The following is a 17913-nucleotide window of genomic DNA, read 5'->3' on the forward strand; positions in this document are numbered from 1 at the left end:
CACAGAGTGTGCTTCTCCCTCTGCAGGGTCCTGGGCCCAGCCTGCCCTCACTCAGCCGTCCTCAGTGTCTGGGGCTCTGGGCGGTTCCCTCACCATCCCCTGCACTGGAACCGTCTATGACATTGGATATACTAGTGCTGTCTCGGTACCAGCAGCTCCCAGGAAAGATCCCCAAACCTCTGATTTATTATGTCAGTACTCGGCCCTCAGGGATCCCCGAGCGCTTCTCTGGCTCCAAGTCTGGCATCACGGCCTTCCTGACCATCTCGGGGCTGCAGCCTGAGGATGAGGCTGCCTATTTCTGCTGCTCATGGACAAGCAGTGGCACTTTCCACAGTGGTGCCAGTGCACAGGGAAATGAGACCAAAACCTGCCCTGAGCTCACAGCTCCCTCCCTGCTGTGTTGATTTCTCCACCCTCCTATGCATTGGTGTTGCAGACATGAGCTTGACATTCAGTTCTATATAGTTCCTCCACTCTCACACCATGAACTCCAAACCAGTCTGTTTCCTGTTCATTGTGAGTGGCAGAATGACAGCTTCTGTTTGCTTGGCTGCGCTTTGAACTGGCTGCCATGGTCAGCCCTGCCCACCCCGTGAAGGCACTGACAGGGCACTGGGACAGAGGAGACCTCTGCATCCCCATGCGCATGGGCACTCAGCCTCTCTGCTTCGTGCAGGAGGAAATACCAGCGCTCTGCTCCTTTTCTTATGGATCCCAGCGTCTCACTTATATCATAGCAAATCCCCATGCTGAGTAGAAATCACAGTGTAATGAATGAGTTCACACACACACACACACACACACACACACGTTTCTTGAGCAGCTGATATTTTGCCCACGATTGTCAGGGGAAAACCCAACCCAATTCTTCCCAATGCGCCAGCACTTCCCCAGTTCTAACCCTGACATGGCACAGCGGTCAGGGTGGGTGGGCACTGACGTGAGCTCACTCCTGCTCAGGTTCTGCCTGATGTTCTCACAAATCTCTCTCCTGCAATGTTCATTATCGTAGGGTGACAGTCAGTGCTTTCCTGAATGAATTGCTTGGGTGGGAACAGTGGCACATGTGGCCGTGTAGAGCAGAGAATCCCGTCCTGAGTCCCCCTGCTCTGTGTGGGGCTGGGCAGGGGCTGGGCTGTCTGTGAGCTGTGAGTCCTTGTGACAGCACCTGCGGGAGGGGGCGGGGCTACCGCTCTGCATCCTCCATGGCCTCTGACCTGAGACTCCCTTCCTGACTGCAGGCGCAGCACTGGGGTTTTACAGAGCATCTGCAGGTGCACAGGAGGGCAGGGCGCCCTCCTCCTGTCTTCTGGGGGTTTTCCAGCTAAGGTGGCACAAATATCCCTGAGAGAAAAGCGTCATTGCTTTCCCAGAAGGAAGCATTAAGGGAGAATCAGTGGAGAAATGCTGAGAGATCTTGGCCCTAATCGGATACTACTTGAGCTGTTTCCAGCCTTGAGTCTCCTGAGTGTGGAGATGCATTGTGTCTGAAATGCACCTTGGGCTTCCTCCAAAATGTAAACTACACATATTGTAAAGTTAGGTGTAAATACACGAGAACTGTCCATTTGACAAAGAGAACTGAAATGTTAAAAGTCTTGTTTCTAAACACTGGCAAGGATTTCCCAGGCCAGGCCATCATGGACTCAGCCCTCAGGGAATCCACACTCACTGGGTTCCACCTGCTGCCTGCACGGCCCTGGGTCTGTTGATGGGGAAGAAGGGTGCTGAGGGCCTGACCTCTGCTTCATCACAGCAGGGGGAGGGGCTGTGTCTGCCCTGGGCCCTGCCCTGGTCTTGTCCACCTGCTGTGTTCATGCTGGGGCGACCTTGCTCTTGCCACAGCAATAAAACCTCAGGGCACAGCAGTCACCCATTAGTTTCATGTTCCTCTTTGAAATTCTCTCAAATTTTGCAGTTATTCTAAGGTCTTGTTTTTCATCATAGAAAAAGAGAAGCGTTCTAGGACTGCTGCCATGTTTCATGTTCTATTTCATGCTGATAAGGACGACCCCCAAAATAAAATTGTAAAATCAACGTATGTCATCCACTCACAGCAACCAATGAATGCCAGCCTGTCCACCCACTCCTACACCTGCTCAAACAGAAGTCAGGGCCATGGCAAAGGCAGAGCTTCCCACTGGGGTCATCGGCCATGGCTGACTGGAGCCAGAGCAGGGCCACGCAGCCAGGGGCTGCTCAGGGACCATTTCTCATATTTTCTGATTCTGCTGTCAGCAAGGTCACCTGCAGTAACTGAGAAACCTTTCCTTGTAGGGAAAAGGGAACTCGGTGATTCTGGGTGACTGGGTGTGGACATAATAGTGCAACAATGAATCTCAAGTTGGAGACAAGAGATCCAGGGGCAGCAGAGCAGAGACAGGAGCCTTGTGCACACCCAGACTTCTCCTCCCAGGAGGACAAGATGCTCACTGCCCCATCATCAGGGCCAGGTCTGGATGGGGATGACCCCTGGAGGGACGGGTCATGAACTCAGTGTTCTTGTGCCCAGAAGCCCCTCTTCGTGACGCCCACAGCACCAGCTCTGCCTGGACGCCTCGTCCACAGAGGTCTTTGCTTTACCCTCTGCAGAGAATGAGCCAGGCAGGGACCGGCTGGTCCACACAGCCATGGAGGGAGGTGGGTGTGCAGCTGCCCTGTAGGACGGCTTCGTCCCCACTGTCTCAGTGGCCTCTTTGCCTCCTCTACTCACTTGCTGGGACTCCACTGTGTTCCGTTCACACCAGCAGGGTGGCCCTGACTTCGTCCACCATGTCTACAACATCAGCTGTGATCTACGGGTGTGGACACAGAGAGGAGACCAGCACAGAGACCTGTGACCCGAGACACAACACACAGATAGAAAGGACTGAACCAGAAAATGCAGGAGTTGAGGATGAAGCTGATCCACTCAGGAGAGCAGTGGTGGATGTGGAAATCCTCCCTGTGATTCCCTCACTCCTGGGTTCACAGCTGTACCCCAAGCCTCAGGCGTATGACCTCATCTCTGAGTTTGAGAAGAAGCAGGCCCAGCACTAACGCTGTAGTTTCCTCCATCCACACGTGTCTCACACAGCTGTCCCACATCACAAAGTCTCACTCCTCTTCTACCTCTGCCCCAGCCCTGAGACCAGATTCCCCTAAGGAGCACAATCTACGCAATACTAGCTTGCATTGAGCACCACGGTCCTCAGGGCAGACTGTGCACCTGGGGAGGCAGAGGAACCTCTTATCCTGGAGGAATCCTGAGATGAGAGAAGATACCCTGAGAGGAAGAAAAGGGACCTGCGCACCTGTTCTGAGCTGGGAGCTCCTGCAGAGAGCAGGGGAGGGAGCAGAGCAGGGGTTTCCATCCTCTCCACTCCGCTGCCCTCCCTGAGCTTTGGGACCCTCCATGAGTGTCCACCAGGGGGCAGCATTGACCTGGATTTGGGGAAGCTCATTGCTGTGGTTCACCCTGTCCTTGGTGAGAGATCTGACTTCTCCAAGGAGAAGGAAGGAAGCAGGAGTTTCTGGCTGCAGGTTTGGCACCACGGCCTCCCTGACCATCTCGGGGCTGCAGCCTGAGGACGAGGCTGACTATTTCTGCAGCTCATACACGAATACTTACACTCTCCACAGTGGTGCAAGTGCATAGGGAAGTGAGGCAAAACCTGCCCTGAGCCCACAGCTCCCTCCCTGCTCTACGATGCTTCCCTCCCCTCCCCTGTGTGCAGAGGGGCTGCAGGCACCCTGACCTTGACCTCCAATTCTGCTCTAGCTTCTCTCCACATGGTCTCCAGATACTCTTTCATGGTCACTGAGTGTGGTCTTCCTGTTTGTCTCATTGGACCCTGAGCAGGTGGCCGTGCTCTGCCCTCCCCAGGCTGTGAGGGCACTGGCAGGTGCCCGGGGTCATGGAAGGAAGGGGTTGTGGGGACCCCCTCTTCTGCAGCAGCAACGCTGCTGACCTCAGCCTGCCCCTGGCCCAGCACTGCCCCATTCAGGCCCCATTGGGAATTCCACAGGGCTCTCAGGTGTCCTTACTGCAGACCTGAGATTGGGCTTTCTCAGCTCAGAGCAGTTGCCGCTGGTCTGTTGGTCCCAATATTGTGCATTTTGTTTACTTTTTCCGGTGTGCCTGCCTGTACTGTGCACTTTGCAAGGTTCTGTACTTCCCTAGTGAGGCTGAGGAATAGCACACTCAGCTGCCTGCTCACAAACTCTCAATGCAAACTACATTCACACACTTGGTGCATTTTCCCTGCAGACTCAAAGGTGGTGAATGAAGACATCACCTGTGCTGCGTGAACAGGATCCCACACCATGGAGCAAGCGTGAGACCTGGCTCTGAGGCTGCGTCTTGCATTTGAGCATCAGGGAAGCAAAAGAGACAAACGCTCAGATCAGATCTCCAGGGAGGAGCTCGTGCTTTGGTGTAGCAGATAGAAGCCATCGTTTGCAATGCCAGCATCACACATGAGCACCAGTTCCATTCCCAGCTACTCCACTTCTGATCTGGCTCAACGCTACAGCACCTGGGAAAACAGAGGAAGATGGCACAAGTACTTGGGTCTGTGTTCCCACGTGGGAGACCTGGAAGAATCTCCTGGAACCTCGCTTTGAATCAGGCCAGGCTTGGCTTTTGTGGCCATGTGGGGAGTGAACCAGCAGAAGGAAGATCACTCTCTCTCTCTCTTGCTCTCCTGCTCACTGTTGTTCTGTTTGTAATTCTGCCTTTCAGCTACCAAATAAATGAGCTATCAATGCATCTCAAGGATCTAGAAAAAATATAGCAAACCAAATCCAAAACTAGTAGCAGAAGAGAAATAATTAAAATTAGAGAAGAAATCAACAGAAATGAATAAAAAAAACCATTACAAAAGATCAGCAAAACAAAGAGCTGGTTTTTTGAAAAAATAAACAAAATTGACACACCATTGGCCAAACTAACTAAAAAAAGGAGAGAGAAGACCCAAATCAATAAAATCAGAGATGAAAAAGGGAATTAACAACAGACACCACAGAAACAAAATGAGTCATCAGAAATTACCACAAAGAGATGTATGCCAGCAAACTGGGAAATCTATCAGAAATGGATAGATTCCTGGACACATGCAACTTACCTAAATTGAACCAGGAAGACATAGAAAACCTAAACAGACCCATAAACAAATAGAAAATGAATCAGTAATAAAGGCCCTCCAAACAAAGAAAAGCCCAGGACTGGATGGATTCACTGCTGAATTCTACCAGACATTTAAAGAAGAACTAACTCCAATTCTTCTCAAACTATTTAAAACAATTGAAAGAGAGGGACTCCTCCCAAATTCTTTCTATGAAGCCAGCATCACCTTAATTCCTAAACCTGAAAAAGATGCAGCATTGAAAGAGAATTAAAGACCAATTTCCCTGATGAACATAGATCCAAAAATCCTCAATAAAATTCTAGCCAACAGAATCCAACAACACATCAGAAAGCTCATCTAACTAGACCAAGTGGGATTTATCCCTGGTATGCAGGGATGTTTCAACACTCGCAAATCAATGTGATACACCACATTAACAAACTGCTGAAGAAAAAACCGTATGATTATCTCAATAGATTCAGAGAAACCATTCGATAAAATACAACATCCTTTCATTATGAAAACTCTAAGCAAATTGGGTGTAGAAGGAATATTCCTCAACATAATCAAGACAATTTATGAAAAACCCACAGCCAGCATCCTATTGAATGGGGAAAAGTTGGAAGCATTTCCACTGAGATCTGGTACCAGACAGGGATGCCCACTCTCACCATGGCTATTCAATATAGTACTGGAAGTTTTAGCCAGAGTCATTAGGCAAGAAAAAGAAATTAAAGGGATAAAAATTGGGAAGGAAGAAGTCAAACTATCCCTCTTTGCAGATGATATGATTCTTTATTTAGGGGACCCAAAGAACTCTACTAAGAGACTATTAGAATTCACAGAAGAGTTTGGCAAAATAGCAGGATACAAAATCAATGCACAAAAATCAACAGCCTTTGTATACACAGGCAATGCCATGGCTGAGAAAGAACTGCTAAGATCAATCCCATTCACAATAGCTACAAAAACAATCAAATACCTTGGAATAAACTTAACCAAGGATGTCAAAGATCTCTACGATGAGAATTACAAAATCTTAAAGAAAGAAATAGGAGAGAATACCAAAAATGGAAAAATCTTCCATGCTCGTGGATCGGAAGAATCAACATCATCAAAATGTCCATTCTTCCAAAAGCTATTTATAGATTCAATGTGATACCAATCAAAATATCAAAGACATTCTTCTCAGATCTGGAAAAAATGATGCTGAAATTCATATGGAGACACAGGAGACCTCGAATAGCTAAAGCAATATTGTATAACAAAAACAAAGATTTCAAGACTTACTACAGGGCAGTTATAATCAAAACAGCATAGTACTGGTACAGAAACAGATGGAGAGACTAATGGAACAGAATAGAAACACCAGAAATCAACCCAAACATCTACAGCCAACTTATATTTGATCAAGGATCTAAAACCAATTCCTGGAGCAAGGACAGTCTATTCAACAAATGGTGCTGGGAAAACTGGATTTCCACATGCAGAAGCATGAAGCAAGACCCCTAGCTTACACCTTACACAAAAATTCACTCAACATGGATTAAAGATCTAAGCCTACAACCCAACACCATCAAATTATTAGAGAATATTGGAGAAACCCTGCAAGATATAGACACAGGCAAAGACTTCTTGGAAAAGACCCCAGAGGAAGGTAGTCAAAGCCAGAATTAACAATTGGGATTACATCAAATTGAGAAGTTTCTGGACTGCAAAAAAAAAAAAAAATCAGGAAAGTGAAAAGGCAACTGACAGAATGGGAGAAAATATTTGCAAACTATGCAACTGATAAAGGATTAGTAAGCAGAATCTACAAAGAGATCAAGAAACTCCACTACAACAAAACAAATAATCCACTTAAGAGATGGGCTAAGGACCTCAATAGACATTTTTCAAAAGAGGAAATCCAAATGGCCAATGAACACATGAAAAAATGTTCAGGATCACTAACCATCAGGGAAATGCAAATCAAAACCACAATGAGGTTTCACCTCACCCCAGTTAGAATGACTTTCATACAGAAATCAACAAACAACAGATGCTGGCGAGGATGTGGGGAAAAGGCACACTAATCCACTGTTGGTGGGAAGGCATGCTGGTAAAGCCACTATGGAAGTCACTTTGGAGATTCCTCAGAAACCTGAATATAGCCGTAGCACATGACCCAGCCATTCCACTCTTTGGAATTTACCCAAGGTAAATTAAATTGACAAATAAAAGAGTTGTCTGCCCCTCAATGTTTTTTTTGCAGCTCAATTCACAATAGCTAAGACATGGAATCAACCTAAATGCCCATCAACAGTAGGCTGGATAAAGAAATTATGGGAAATGTACACTATAGAACACTATACAGCAGTAAAAAAAAAAAGTGAAATCTGGTCATTTGCAACAAAATGGAAGAACCTGGAAAACATCATGCTGAGTGAAATAAGCCAGTCCCAAAGGTACAAATATCATATGTTCTCCCTGATCTGTGAAAACTAACTGAGCACCTAAAAGGAAACTTGTAGAAGTGAAACAGACACTATGATAAACAATAACTTGATCAGCCCTTGTCCTGACTGTCAAGGAACAACTTACTACGTTATTCCTTTTAGTATTTTTTTGTTCTACTTAATACCATTGGTTGAACTCTTTAACAAACAATTATTCTTAGGTGTTTAAATTTATCTGAAAAGTGATCTCTGTTATATATGAGTGGGAATAGGAGAGGGAGGATGTATAGTTTGGCACATGCTCACTTGGAGTTACCCCTAATGGTAGAGCTAGAAACTTGCCAGGGGATTCCAAATCAATCCCATCAAGGTGGCATGTACCAATGCCATATTACTAGTCAATGTGATCCGTTTCAGCTCATAATTGATCATAATGATAGGATTAAGTATCAAAGGGATCACATAAACAAGACTAGTGTCTGCTAATAATAACTGATAGAATTAAAAAGGAGAGAACGATCCAACATGGGAAGTAGGCCACACAGCAGTCTCATAGAATGGCAGATGCCCAAAACAGGACTCTGGCCTCAGAATCAGCCCTTAAGGCATTCGGATCTGGCTAAAAAGCCAATGAGAGTTTCTCAGGGATGAAAAGCCAAGACACTCTGGTGAAAAATAATAACCTAGATGAAAGATCTCTGTGAGTGAGATCCCAGGGGTAAGAATGGGCCATCAAAGAAGGAGGTACCTTTCTCTGAAGGGAGGAGATAACTTCCACTTTGATTATGGCCTTGTCTAAATAAGGTCGGAGTTGGCAAACTCAAGAGGCTTCCATAGCCTTGGCGCTCATGACAAGAGACTTAGGTGATTACTGACGTCATAAATAAGAGTGTCAATTGTTAAATCAACAACTGGAGTCACTGTACACTTGCTCCCCATGTAGGACCTCTGTCCTTAATGTGTTGTAGTATGTGAATAAACGGTAAAACTACTACTCAAACAGTACTTTATACTTTGCGTATCTGTGTGGGTTCAAACTGTTGAAATCTTTACTTAGTATATACCAAGTTGATCTTCTGTACAGAAAGATAACTAAAAATGAATTGATGAAGAATGGGATGGGAGAGGGAGTGGGAGTTGGGATGGTTGCTGGTGGGAGGGAGATTATGGGAGGGGAAAGCCACTATAATCCAAAAGTTGTACTTTTAAAATTTATATTTATTAAATAAAAGTTAAAAAAACAAAGTATATACACAAGAAAATGAAAAAAAAAAAGAGCCTGAAAAAAAAAGCGAGGCTCCTGGCAAAGTGCTGGAGTTGATTTAGCTTATACTTAGCATCAATTCACCTGTTTCCTTTGCTCATTTTTTTGTTTTGACGTGATCCTATAGCATCTCGCATGTTATTAAAGCATACAAGAATCTAATAAATTCGTTCAAAACGAGGCCCCATGGATTTCTGTTGAAGGGTATCTTGGTTGTCTTAAGATTTTTGCTTTTAGTAATAAAGCTGCTATAAACATTGTATAAAGTTAAAAAAAATTCTGCCTTTCAAATAATGAATAACTACTGTTTAACAATCACGGGGAGTGCACGTCTGTGGCTGGCAGTGCTCTCTCTGCCTGGTGGTCCCGAGGCGTCACAGAGATCTACAAGGCCTTCCTCTCAGCAACAGCTCTGGGGACCCCAGGATGCACGTGGCTGTGTCGCGCTCACGTCTGACACTCACTGAGTGTCTGATCCTGCGCACTGAGTTTACTGAAGCCACTGCAGCATTGGCTCACTTCTCCCTATGTCTCTTCTACTGAGACCTGATTACAGGTGTCCTGTGCCACTTGACCATCTCACTGGGCCATGGTTATTTTCCTGGTACTTGTTGGAGAATGCATATCTTCTTGCTTTCATCTCTGTGTCTTTTGTATTAGTGTTTATCAGTGGACCTTCGATGTGAGCCCTCCACAATGTCCACTCTTAGGAGGGCGCCATCTCCAGGACCCTCACACACATGCTCCTTTACGCATGTATGCTATGTTTTCATGCCTGCAGGGTGGGTTCTTACCTCTGCTGCACCTGTGGAATCTCATCACACATGCGCTGCTGGGGCTGCATCTTTCACATCTGAAAATCAAAATAAAGGAGAGGCAATAATCCTGTCTGGTTTCTCTTCCTTCTCTCGTGAAAAGTTCTCTGAGAAGCTTAGCAGAATAGTAATCCTGACATTCCCAGAGTCTATTCTGGCCACATCTGACTCAGAAAGCATGTTCCAGGCTTTCAAATAAATATGCCAAAAAAATGCACAGACAGAAGGGGGTGGAGACTGGTGAGTGTGTGCAAACCAATTGTTTGCACACAACCTGGGCCACTCACCTGGTTAAAAACTTGAGAAGGCAGGGGCTGTGTCAAGTGCACACGGGATCCCTAGCATGGAAATCACCCTTGCAGAGTGGATCTGAATCATGGTTTGTTGGCTGAATGTTCTCCAGTGTCTGTCTTGGCTGTAGCAGCTGCTAACCCCCAGTGGGCCCTGTGTGTGCAGACAGGAAGAGCAAAAGCTAGACCCAGCCTCATGGTGCTAAGAAGTCCTGATCCCATCTCCCTGGACTCCACAGCCCAGTGACGGACGGATCCTATCTGCTCGTTCTCCAAAGGGCATGTTCAGATCTTCACAGGTCATTGGATTCCCACAGTGCCTGGGCCCTAAGCAGGTAGGGGCCACACTAAGCAGGGGTCAAGCAGGTGATTAATCAGGAATCAGACCTGAGCAGCACCTGGACCTGAGACGCTGCTGAGCCTCCCTCATCCTATGTGGAGCCACCAGGGGGCAGCAAAGACTTAGCAGGCACAGCCACCTGGGCAGGGCTTGCCTTGGGCACCTGGGGGATCCCAGCCTGCAGGGAAGCTCAGGGACCAGGACCTGCGTCCTTGAGGAAAAGGAGTCGTTGTTCAACAGCATCATCCTTGACATTCTACAACGCAGGTCTCCCTCTTGTAAAGATCGTGCAATTTTAGGATCAGTACAAATACACACATTTCCCATGCCACCTGTTCTCCATACCAACTGAGCCAAAAATTTATGACTATCAAATATTTCTCAATCTCCCAATCCACTTCTGCCTCTTGGGCATGCTGGGATACCAAGGCACACAACATTTCACCTGCTGGGCCCAGGAGACATGGCACATGTTGGGACCTTTAAACACACAATGTGACCTTGGCCATGGAGGGGTTGGTTTCCTTTAGACCCTACAAACCAGGTAGCTTGTTGTGGGGCAGTGACTTGCCTGAGTCTATACCTCTGAGGGTCTCCCGCAGACTGGGTGTGGGGAGCAACTGGGAGCAACTCGGACTAGACTAAGTTACTGGAATTAAGACTTATTCTATGCATCTGCTTTCCCACAATATGGCGCTGGGAGAGGAGTAAACAACTTCTACGCAGCTGCCTCCAGTTCAACCAATAAACTGTAGGACTTACTCCTGATTGGAGGAGAGCAGCGTACTCGGCGTTGTGGGTAGCAGAGTTGGGATTGGTGGAAGAGGACTATAAAGGAGGAGAGAGACAACATGCACCGGGAACACCTGAGGGAACACCTGTGCAGCCCCCGAGAGAGCCGGCCGGCGGTGTGCCGCTCCCCCGCGGAAGTGGGGAAGCTGGCAGGGGGAACCGCCCTTCCACGGAGGTGGAAGGGTCGGTAGCCAACCTGGGAAGAACCAGCAGCAAACCCGGGGAGGGCCGAGCAGACAAAAGAACAGCGCAGGGTCCTGTGTCGTTCCTCCACGAAGATGGGGAGCGACACTGGGGTCAGGAGAGGCAGACTGATCCCCTCTGAGCTCTGCCAGGCAGCCCAGGAGCAAGGCCAGGACGTAGTCTGGGGTACAATGTCGGCCTAGACCAGGCAACAGCAGGGGAAGGAGTGCGCAGGGCTTGGTCAGGGTCCACAGGGCCGTTCTCTCTGCACCGGGGCTGAGCCCTGCTCAGGAAACCACAGGCTCCTAGGCAGCAGCCCAAAGCCCAGCTGATTTGCATTTGGGGCTGCTCTCAGCAGCCAGGGGATAAGAAAGGCCTGGGAGGAGCCCAGCCCAGCCTGAGCCTCAAGAAAGCAGCTCAGGGGCGCCTCTGCCATGGCCTGCACCCTTGTCCTCCTGGGCCTCTTCACTCACTGCACAGATGCTGTCCCAGGGCCTCCACCCTGCCCAGCCCAGGACTCTGATACCTGCCTGGCCTCACTCTGAGCTCAGCAGAGTCCTACTGTGGGGTTGGGGGGCACAGCACTCTAGAATCTGCTGCCTGGGGAGGGAAGGGGTGGAGACACCACATCTCAGTGCCTGTGGACATCTGGGAGTCCAAGGGGCTGCCCCTGCTCATTGCTTCTAAGGCTCCATCCCCTAGCCCAGCCCATGGCTACTGAGGCTGAGAAGGATGGGAGGGGCAGCCTGTGGGACCAAAAATCCGTGGAGTTGACCAGCCCAGGATTACACGGAACTCTCTGGAAGGCCTGTGATCCTAGAGCCCATCTCCCCCTTCCTCTCCTTCGTGCTGACTCAGCCAGCCTCAGTGCAGGTGAACTTGGGACAGACGGTCTCCCTCACATGCACTGCAGATACACTGAGCAGAAGTTATGCTTCCTGGTACCAGCAGAAGCTAGGCCAGGCCCCTGTGCTGCTCATCTACAGGGATACCAGTCGGCCCTCAGGGGTCCCTGACCGCTTCTCTGGCTCCAGCTCAGGGAACACGGCCACCCTGACCATCGGCGGGGCCCAGGCCGGGGACGAGGCTGACTACTGCTGTGCTACAAGCGATGGCAGTGGCAGCAGCTATCAGTGACTCACAGTGGCACAGACAGATGGGGCCAAGGAACAAGAACCTCCCGGCTCAGGCCTGCCTCTCCCTCTCACCACCCTCTGAGCAATAACCTTGACCTCTGTCTCAGCTTACTCAGATGGGTTCTCACCACAGCCCCAGCAGCAGAAGAAGCAGTTTGGATTTATGGAAAACCTGGTTTCCTGGAGAAAGAGTTCATGGTCAACCCTGGCATCTCCTCACTGCAGTCCAGGCCCTGCTCTGCCTGTCTGAGGCCAGGGGCATCGGCTCTGCAGGAGAAGCAGGTGTGAGCGTGGACCAGAACCAAGCTTTTCTCAAAGTGCATGGATTCCATGGAAAATGACTTGGCCTTGGTACCAACTCCTTGAATTTGCCTGGAGGTTCCTATACGGGGTCCACCATAAACACACCATTTCTGCTCCCATCACAAATGCTTCTATTCTGTTAAGGCTGCAGGATCTCAGGGCCCAAACAGCAGGGAGCTGACACCACTGCCACACACGTGACACAGCCCTTCCCTGCTCCTGATGTTTGATTTGTGGCAACTTCCCCACGTGTGACCCACACAACTGCAGACTCCATGGAGTCCATGAGGGTCAAAGCCTCCTTGGTGGTGGGGGTGCCGGTACCAACCCATCCTTTATGCTGAGGGGCCTGCCTAGAATGCAGGAAACTACCAACCTCCCCGCTGCTGATTAGGGGAGGACCAGGCACCTGTGTTTGATTCTCCACTCCCTGAGTGCAGGACTCTCTCCCGACCATTCCACAGTGCCTGCCCCATGTGGCATCGGCTCCATGACCATGATGTGACAGACACCTGGGTGTTCCGATGTGCAGGTGGCCCACACCCTCAAGGACCATGTGATGATAAAGAAGGGAGAGTAAGGAGGCCAAGGGATGGAATGGAGATGTCCACTGACACCCACTCCACGGGGGTGCTCACTGCCCATGCCCCTCCTCCCTGAAAGGAAGACAGAAGAGCTCACAGGTGCATCCTGCACACCTGCACCCACTTCCCTCTGACTGACAGCTCCCCCTGGGTCACAGACCCTGCAAACGGGACCATGACCTGATGGGATCTGCAGACACCTGCTTCTACCACAGGACCTACTGATGGCCCAGCCACTCATTTCAATGGATGGAAAGTCAGGCACTTACACGTCTCCTTCAGCTCTGTGGCAGTGACTTTGAAGATGAGGGGGGAGGAGGAGGAGGAGGAGGAGGAGGAGGAGGAGGTTTGAGTCTGGCAAATCACCATGTGATGAGGTTGGTGGAGAAGAACTCTGTCTCTTCTTCCAGCCCTGGGGCACAGAGGGACATGGAGAAGTCCAGGGTGCAATGAATTCAACCAATCACAGGGGGTTACCCAGGCTGGGGACCCTAGTGTCATATCCCACACACATCACAAGGACAAAACTCATCGCACACGTGCCCAGGGCCAGAGCACAGAATAAACAGACACTTAACTCCCAATCACAAACAAAGAGGAGTAAGGGGAGGTGTCGCTCCCCCTCTTCATGGAGGAACGACACTAAACCCTGCCTAGGCTTCATATCTGAGTCACAGCACCAATATGTCGCTCCCCCTCTTCATGGAGGAACGACACTAAACCCTGCCTAGGCTTCATATCCGAGTCACGGCACCATTATGTCGCTCCCCCTCTTCGTGGAGGAACAACACAGGACCCTGCGCTGTTCTTTTGTCTGCTCGGCCCTCCCCGGCTTTGCTGCTGGTTCTTCCCGGGTTGGCTACCGTCCCTCCACCTCCGTGGAGGGGCGGGCCCCCTGCCACTTTCCCCACTTCCGCAGGGGAGCGGCACACCGCCGGCCGGCTCTCTCGGGGGCTGCACAGGTGTTCTTTCAGATAGATGTTCCTGGTGCATGTTGTCTCTCTCCTCCTTTATAGTCCTCTTCCACCAATCCCAACTCTGCTACCCACAACGCCGAGTACGCTGCTCTCCTCCAATCAGGAGCAGGTCCTGCTGTTTATTGGTTGAACTGGAGACAGCTGTGTAAAAGCTGTTTTCTCCTCTCCCAGCGCCATATTGTGGGAGAGCAGATGCACAGAATAAGTCTTAATTCCAGTAACTTAGTCTAGTCCGAGTTGCTCCCAGTTGCTCCCCACAGGGAGGTTGATGTTGAAAGACTACATGCTCTCAGGAGAGGAGCAGGAAGCACAGTGTTTATCCAGGGGGCTTGAGGATGAGGAATGGGAGGGCGGGCATGAGTGGCAGGTGGTTCCTCCAGAACAGGAAGACTCTCATGGCTGGTGACAGCCTGGTGATGCCACCACACTGTTGGGACAGAGTCAGGGCAGGGAGGAGGCCTGGGTCCTGGCCTCAGCCTGCCCTTGTCCTGGCTGATGCAGGCATCTGGGGAAGGAACCAGAAGGCTGAATATCTCAGAAATATCTGCCTCTCTTTCTATATCACTCTGGCTTTCAAATAAACAAACTTTTAAAAAATGATCAAGTTTATGACGGCACTGGAAGGGTTTTAGTGGCTGAAGCTGGAATTCTGAGGACTGCTGAGAGAGCTGCAGACATGGGCACTCCTGGCCTCTGGGGCATCCAGCGTCAGGTGTTCAGCCAAGAGGCTGTGTCCTGTAGGAAGCATGGGGTCCCTGAGTCATAGGGAGCAGGAGACGCCCAGTCCCACCAAGGGGTGGGCTTGGCCAGTGCAGAAGTCCTCACACCCAAAACGCTGAGAGGTGTGGGGGAAGCAACAAGACAGGGACAGTGACATTGGCAATAATGACATCAGTGCATGGTGGAGACTAGGGCCACACAGTTCCAGACAGCAATGCTGCCCCATTGGGGTGGGGGGAGCCTCAGTCTGGGGCCTGAGCACACAGGAGCCTGGCCCCCATAGGGTCTCCCACAGCGGCCCTCCTGAGTCTCAGAGCAGAAAGCTAAGGTCGCAGTTGGGTCTCATTTGTTCTCACACAGACACAGCCCTGGGGAGGGCGCAGCACCCCAGGAAGCACTGATGGACACTGCACCTGCTCTGAGCCCTGCACACACGGATGCCACCTCTCTGGGCTGGGCTGGGCTGGGCTGGCAGGGGCACAGCTGCTACAGAAGGAGGCTGGACTCCCTGTCCTCCCCTCTCAGGAGACAGGGGCTTTGCTGGGAACCTGGGTGCAGAAAAGCCCTGGCTGAGAATCTCCTCCACCAGCAGGGGGCAGCAGAGCTGCAGGCAGAAGCCCCAGCCAGGCAGGGGGCTGCCCAGGGGGAGCCTGAGAAGGAGGCCAGTCCCCAGAGAGCAACAGGTGTCCAAGGTCAGGATTGTGAGTGGAGGTCAGCAACATCCGTCCCATCCCCAGGGCATGCAAGGACCCTGTTCTGAGGTCAGGCTCACACAGGGCCAGCCCAGGACAGGCTCAGCGAGGACCACACCTGAGAAAAGCACTGAAGGACCTGGTCCCTGGGCACAGTGTGGGCAGGTCCAGCTGGGTGAGGCTCACAGGGATCCCACTCCTTGTCTGGGGCACCAGGAGGGAGCACGGGGCGGGACACCAGGGCTCCCGGGGCCTGGCTCTTTCCCCCCAGGGCAGGGCCTCAGCCTGTTGCCCACTCCCAGGGCCATGAAGCTCACTGGCCAACAGGGGTCCTGGGGCTGATATCTCTGCCTGGACACTCTCAGAGCTGCCCTGACCCTCCTCTCCTTGCCTCTCCTTCCCTGCAGCTCATTTGTATCAGCGTTCAGTCCTTGAGCCCAGATGCAATCTCAGGTTGGGGAGAGGACAGGTGGAGCTGGTCCCTGGGTACAGCACCCACAGCTCCTGTAGGGGACTCTGCAGAGGGAGGGAGACTCTCCCTGCCTCTGGCCACCGCTCTGACCATACAACTGGCCTGGCTGCAGTGACAGAACCCTCCCTTAGGGACCCCTGACCTCCTACCCTTCAGAGCTCTGCCCCGGGCAAAGACCATGACCTTGATGTTCACACAGAGGGTACAATGCCTGCAGCTGGTTTCCCTGTCAGGACTAGGTCTCTCACCTTTGGAAATGTTTAATGTAAAGTCCCCGAGAGAATGGGGATGGAGCTGTGGTGCAGCAGGCTGAGCCACCATCTGCAACACAGCACGCCATGGGGATGCCAGTTCCAGGCCTGGCTGCTCCACTTCGGATCCAGCTCCCTGCCTGTGCACCTGGGGAAGCAGTGGAAGATGGCCTGGCTGCTTGGACCCCATCCACCAATGTGGGAGACCCAGGCGGAGCTCCAGGTTCCTTGCTTTGGCCTGGCCCAGCACCAGCAATTCTGGGCATTTGGGGTTAAACCAGCTAACAGAAGACTCTGTCTCTCACCTCTCTTATTCTTCTTTTCATAACTCTGCTTTTCAAATAAATAAATATTTAAAATGTGAAAATTAAATTAAATGTTCCTGAGAGGAAACCATCACAAATTCCCAGCATCCGTCGCTGGTCTAACATTAATGGGGGTGCAGTCACAGAAGGGGGCAAACCCCATGAGGAAATGAGACTAGAAGCCATGAGAAGACCACAGAAGCAGTGGGGCAGGAATTTGGGGCAGTGGTTAGGATGCCACCTGGGCCACAGGCAATCCATATCTGATAGGCTGAGTCGAGTGCCGATATCGCTTCTGATCCCAGCTTTCTGCTACTGCACTCGTGGGGCACATCTGGGAGCAGCAGGTGATGACTCAAGTGTGTGGGTCCCTGCCTGTCCTGTAGGAGACAGAGGAATTTGCATAAACGCCACCACCCCCAGCCCCACAGGCCTGAGAGGGAATAAGAGAGGCCTGGGGAGCCCAGCTGTGCTGTGAGCTCTGGAGGCAGCGCTGGGCGACTCACCATGGCCTGGACCCCTCTCCTGCTCCCCCTCCTCACTCTCTGCACAGGTGCGGCCACCCTGGCCCTGCCCCCAGCTTCCAATCCAAGGGACCTGGCCTGTACCTGCTGCAAACCTGACTTCAGCCTCAGAGCAACTCTTTGGGATTGGATCCCTGGTCTTCAAATCCCCACTCTTTCTCTCTCTTGCAGGCTGTGTGGCCTCCTATGAGCTGACACAGCTGCCATCAGTGTCAGTGTCCTTGGGACAGACAGCCAGGATCACCTGTGGGGGAGACAGCATTGGAAGTAAAGCAGTGCACTGGTACCAGCAGAAGCCGGGCCTGGCCCCTGGGCTGCTCATCTATAATGATGATGAGCGGCCCTCAGGGATCCCTGACCGCTTCTCTGGCTCTAACTCAGGGGACATGGCCACCCTGACCATCAGTGGGGCCCAGGCCGGGGACGAGGCTGACTATTACTGCCAGCTGTGGGACAGCAGTGCTGGAGCTCACAGTGACCCAGGCAGATGGGGAAGTGAGACACAAACCATCACCATTTGGGGCACACTCTCCCTGCAGCCCCAGGAGGATGGGGGCAAAGCCACGAGCAGGTCAGGCCCTGCTGGCCCAGGTCTCAGACCCCAGGCAGGCTCTGCAGAGGCTGGGTCAGGCCTAGGGTCTGGGGTGACAGCACCAGGCTGTGCTGCTGTGGTCTGGGTAGAAATTGGGGAAAGAGGCCCTGAGTGGAAGGACACA

The 17913-nt window shown here is 51.2% G+C and overlaps 1 protein-coding gene across 12 annotated transcripts in view; it reads left to right on the forward strand.

Moving 5' to 3' along the window:
- The window catches only part of LOC108178662 (Ig lambda chain C region-like), a 362049-nt gene that overhangs the window by 269893 nt on the left and 74243 nt on the right, over nt 1–17913 (forward strand). For 2 of the 12 annotated variants that reach the window (XM_089323446.1, XM_089323444.1), the window contains exons 1-2: nt 17132–17226; nt 17369–17666. The exons of the other annotated variants lie outside the window; for them this stretch is intronic. In XM_089323446.1, the coding sequence (XP_089179572.1) occupies nt 17181–17226; nt 17369–17666 (344 nt within the window). In that variant the 5' untranslated portion in view covers nt 17132–17180. Of the gene's footprint in view, nt 1–17131; nt 17227–17368; nt 17667–17913 lie in introns of those variants that run through there. 12 annotated transcript variants of the gene reach the window in all.

This window comes from Oryctolagus cuniculus, chromosome 21 (assembly GCF_051225735.1).
Source record: "Oryctolagus cuniculus isolate XC-2025 breed Fujian yellow rabbit chromosome 21, ASM5122573v1, whole genome shotgun sequence".
NCBI lineage: Eukaryota > Metazoa > Chordata > Mammalia > Lagomorpha > Leporidae > Oryctolagus > Oryctolagus cuniculus.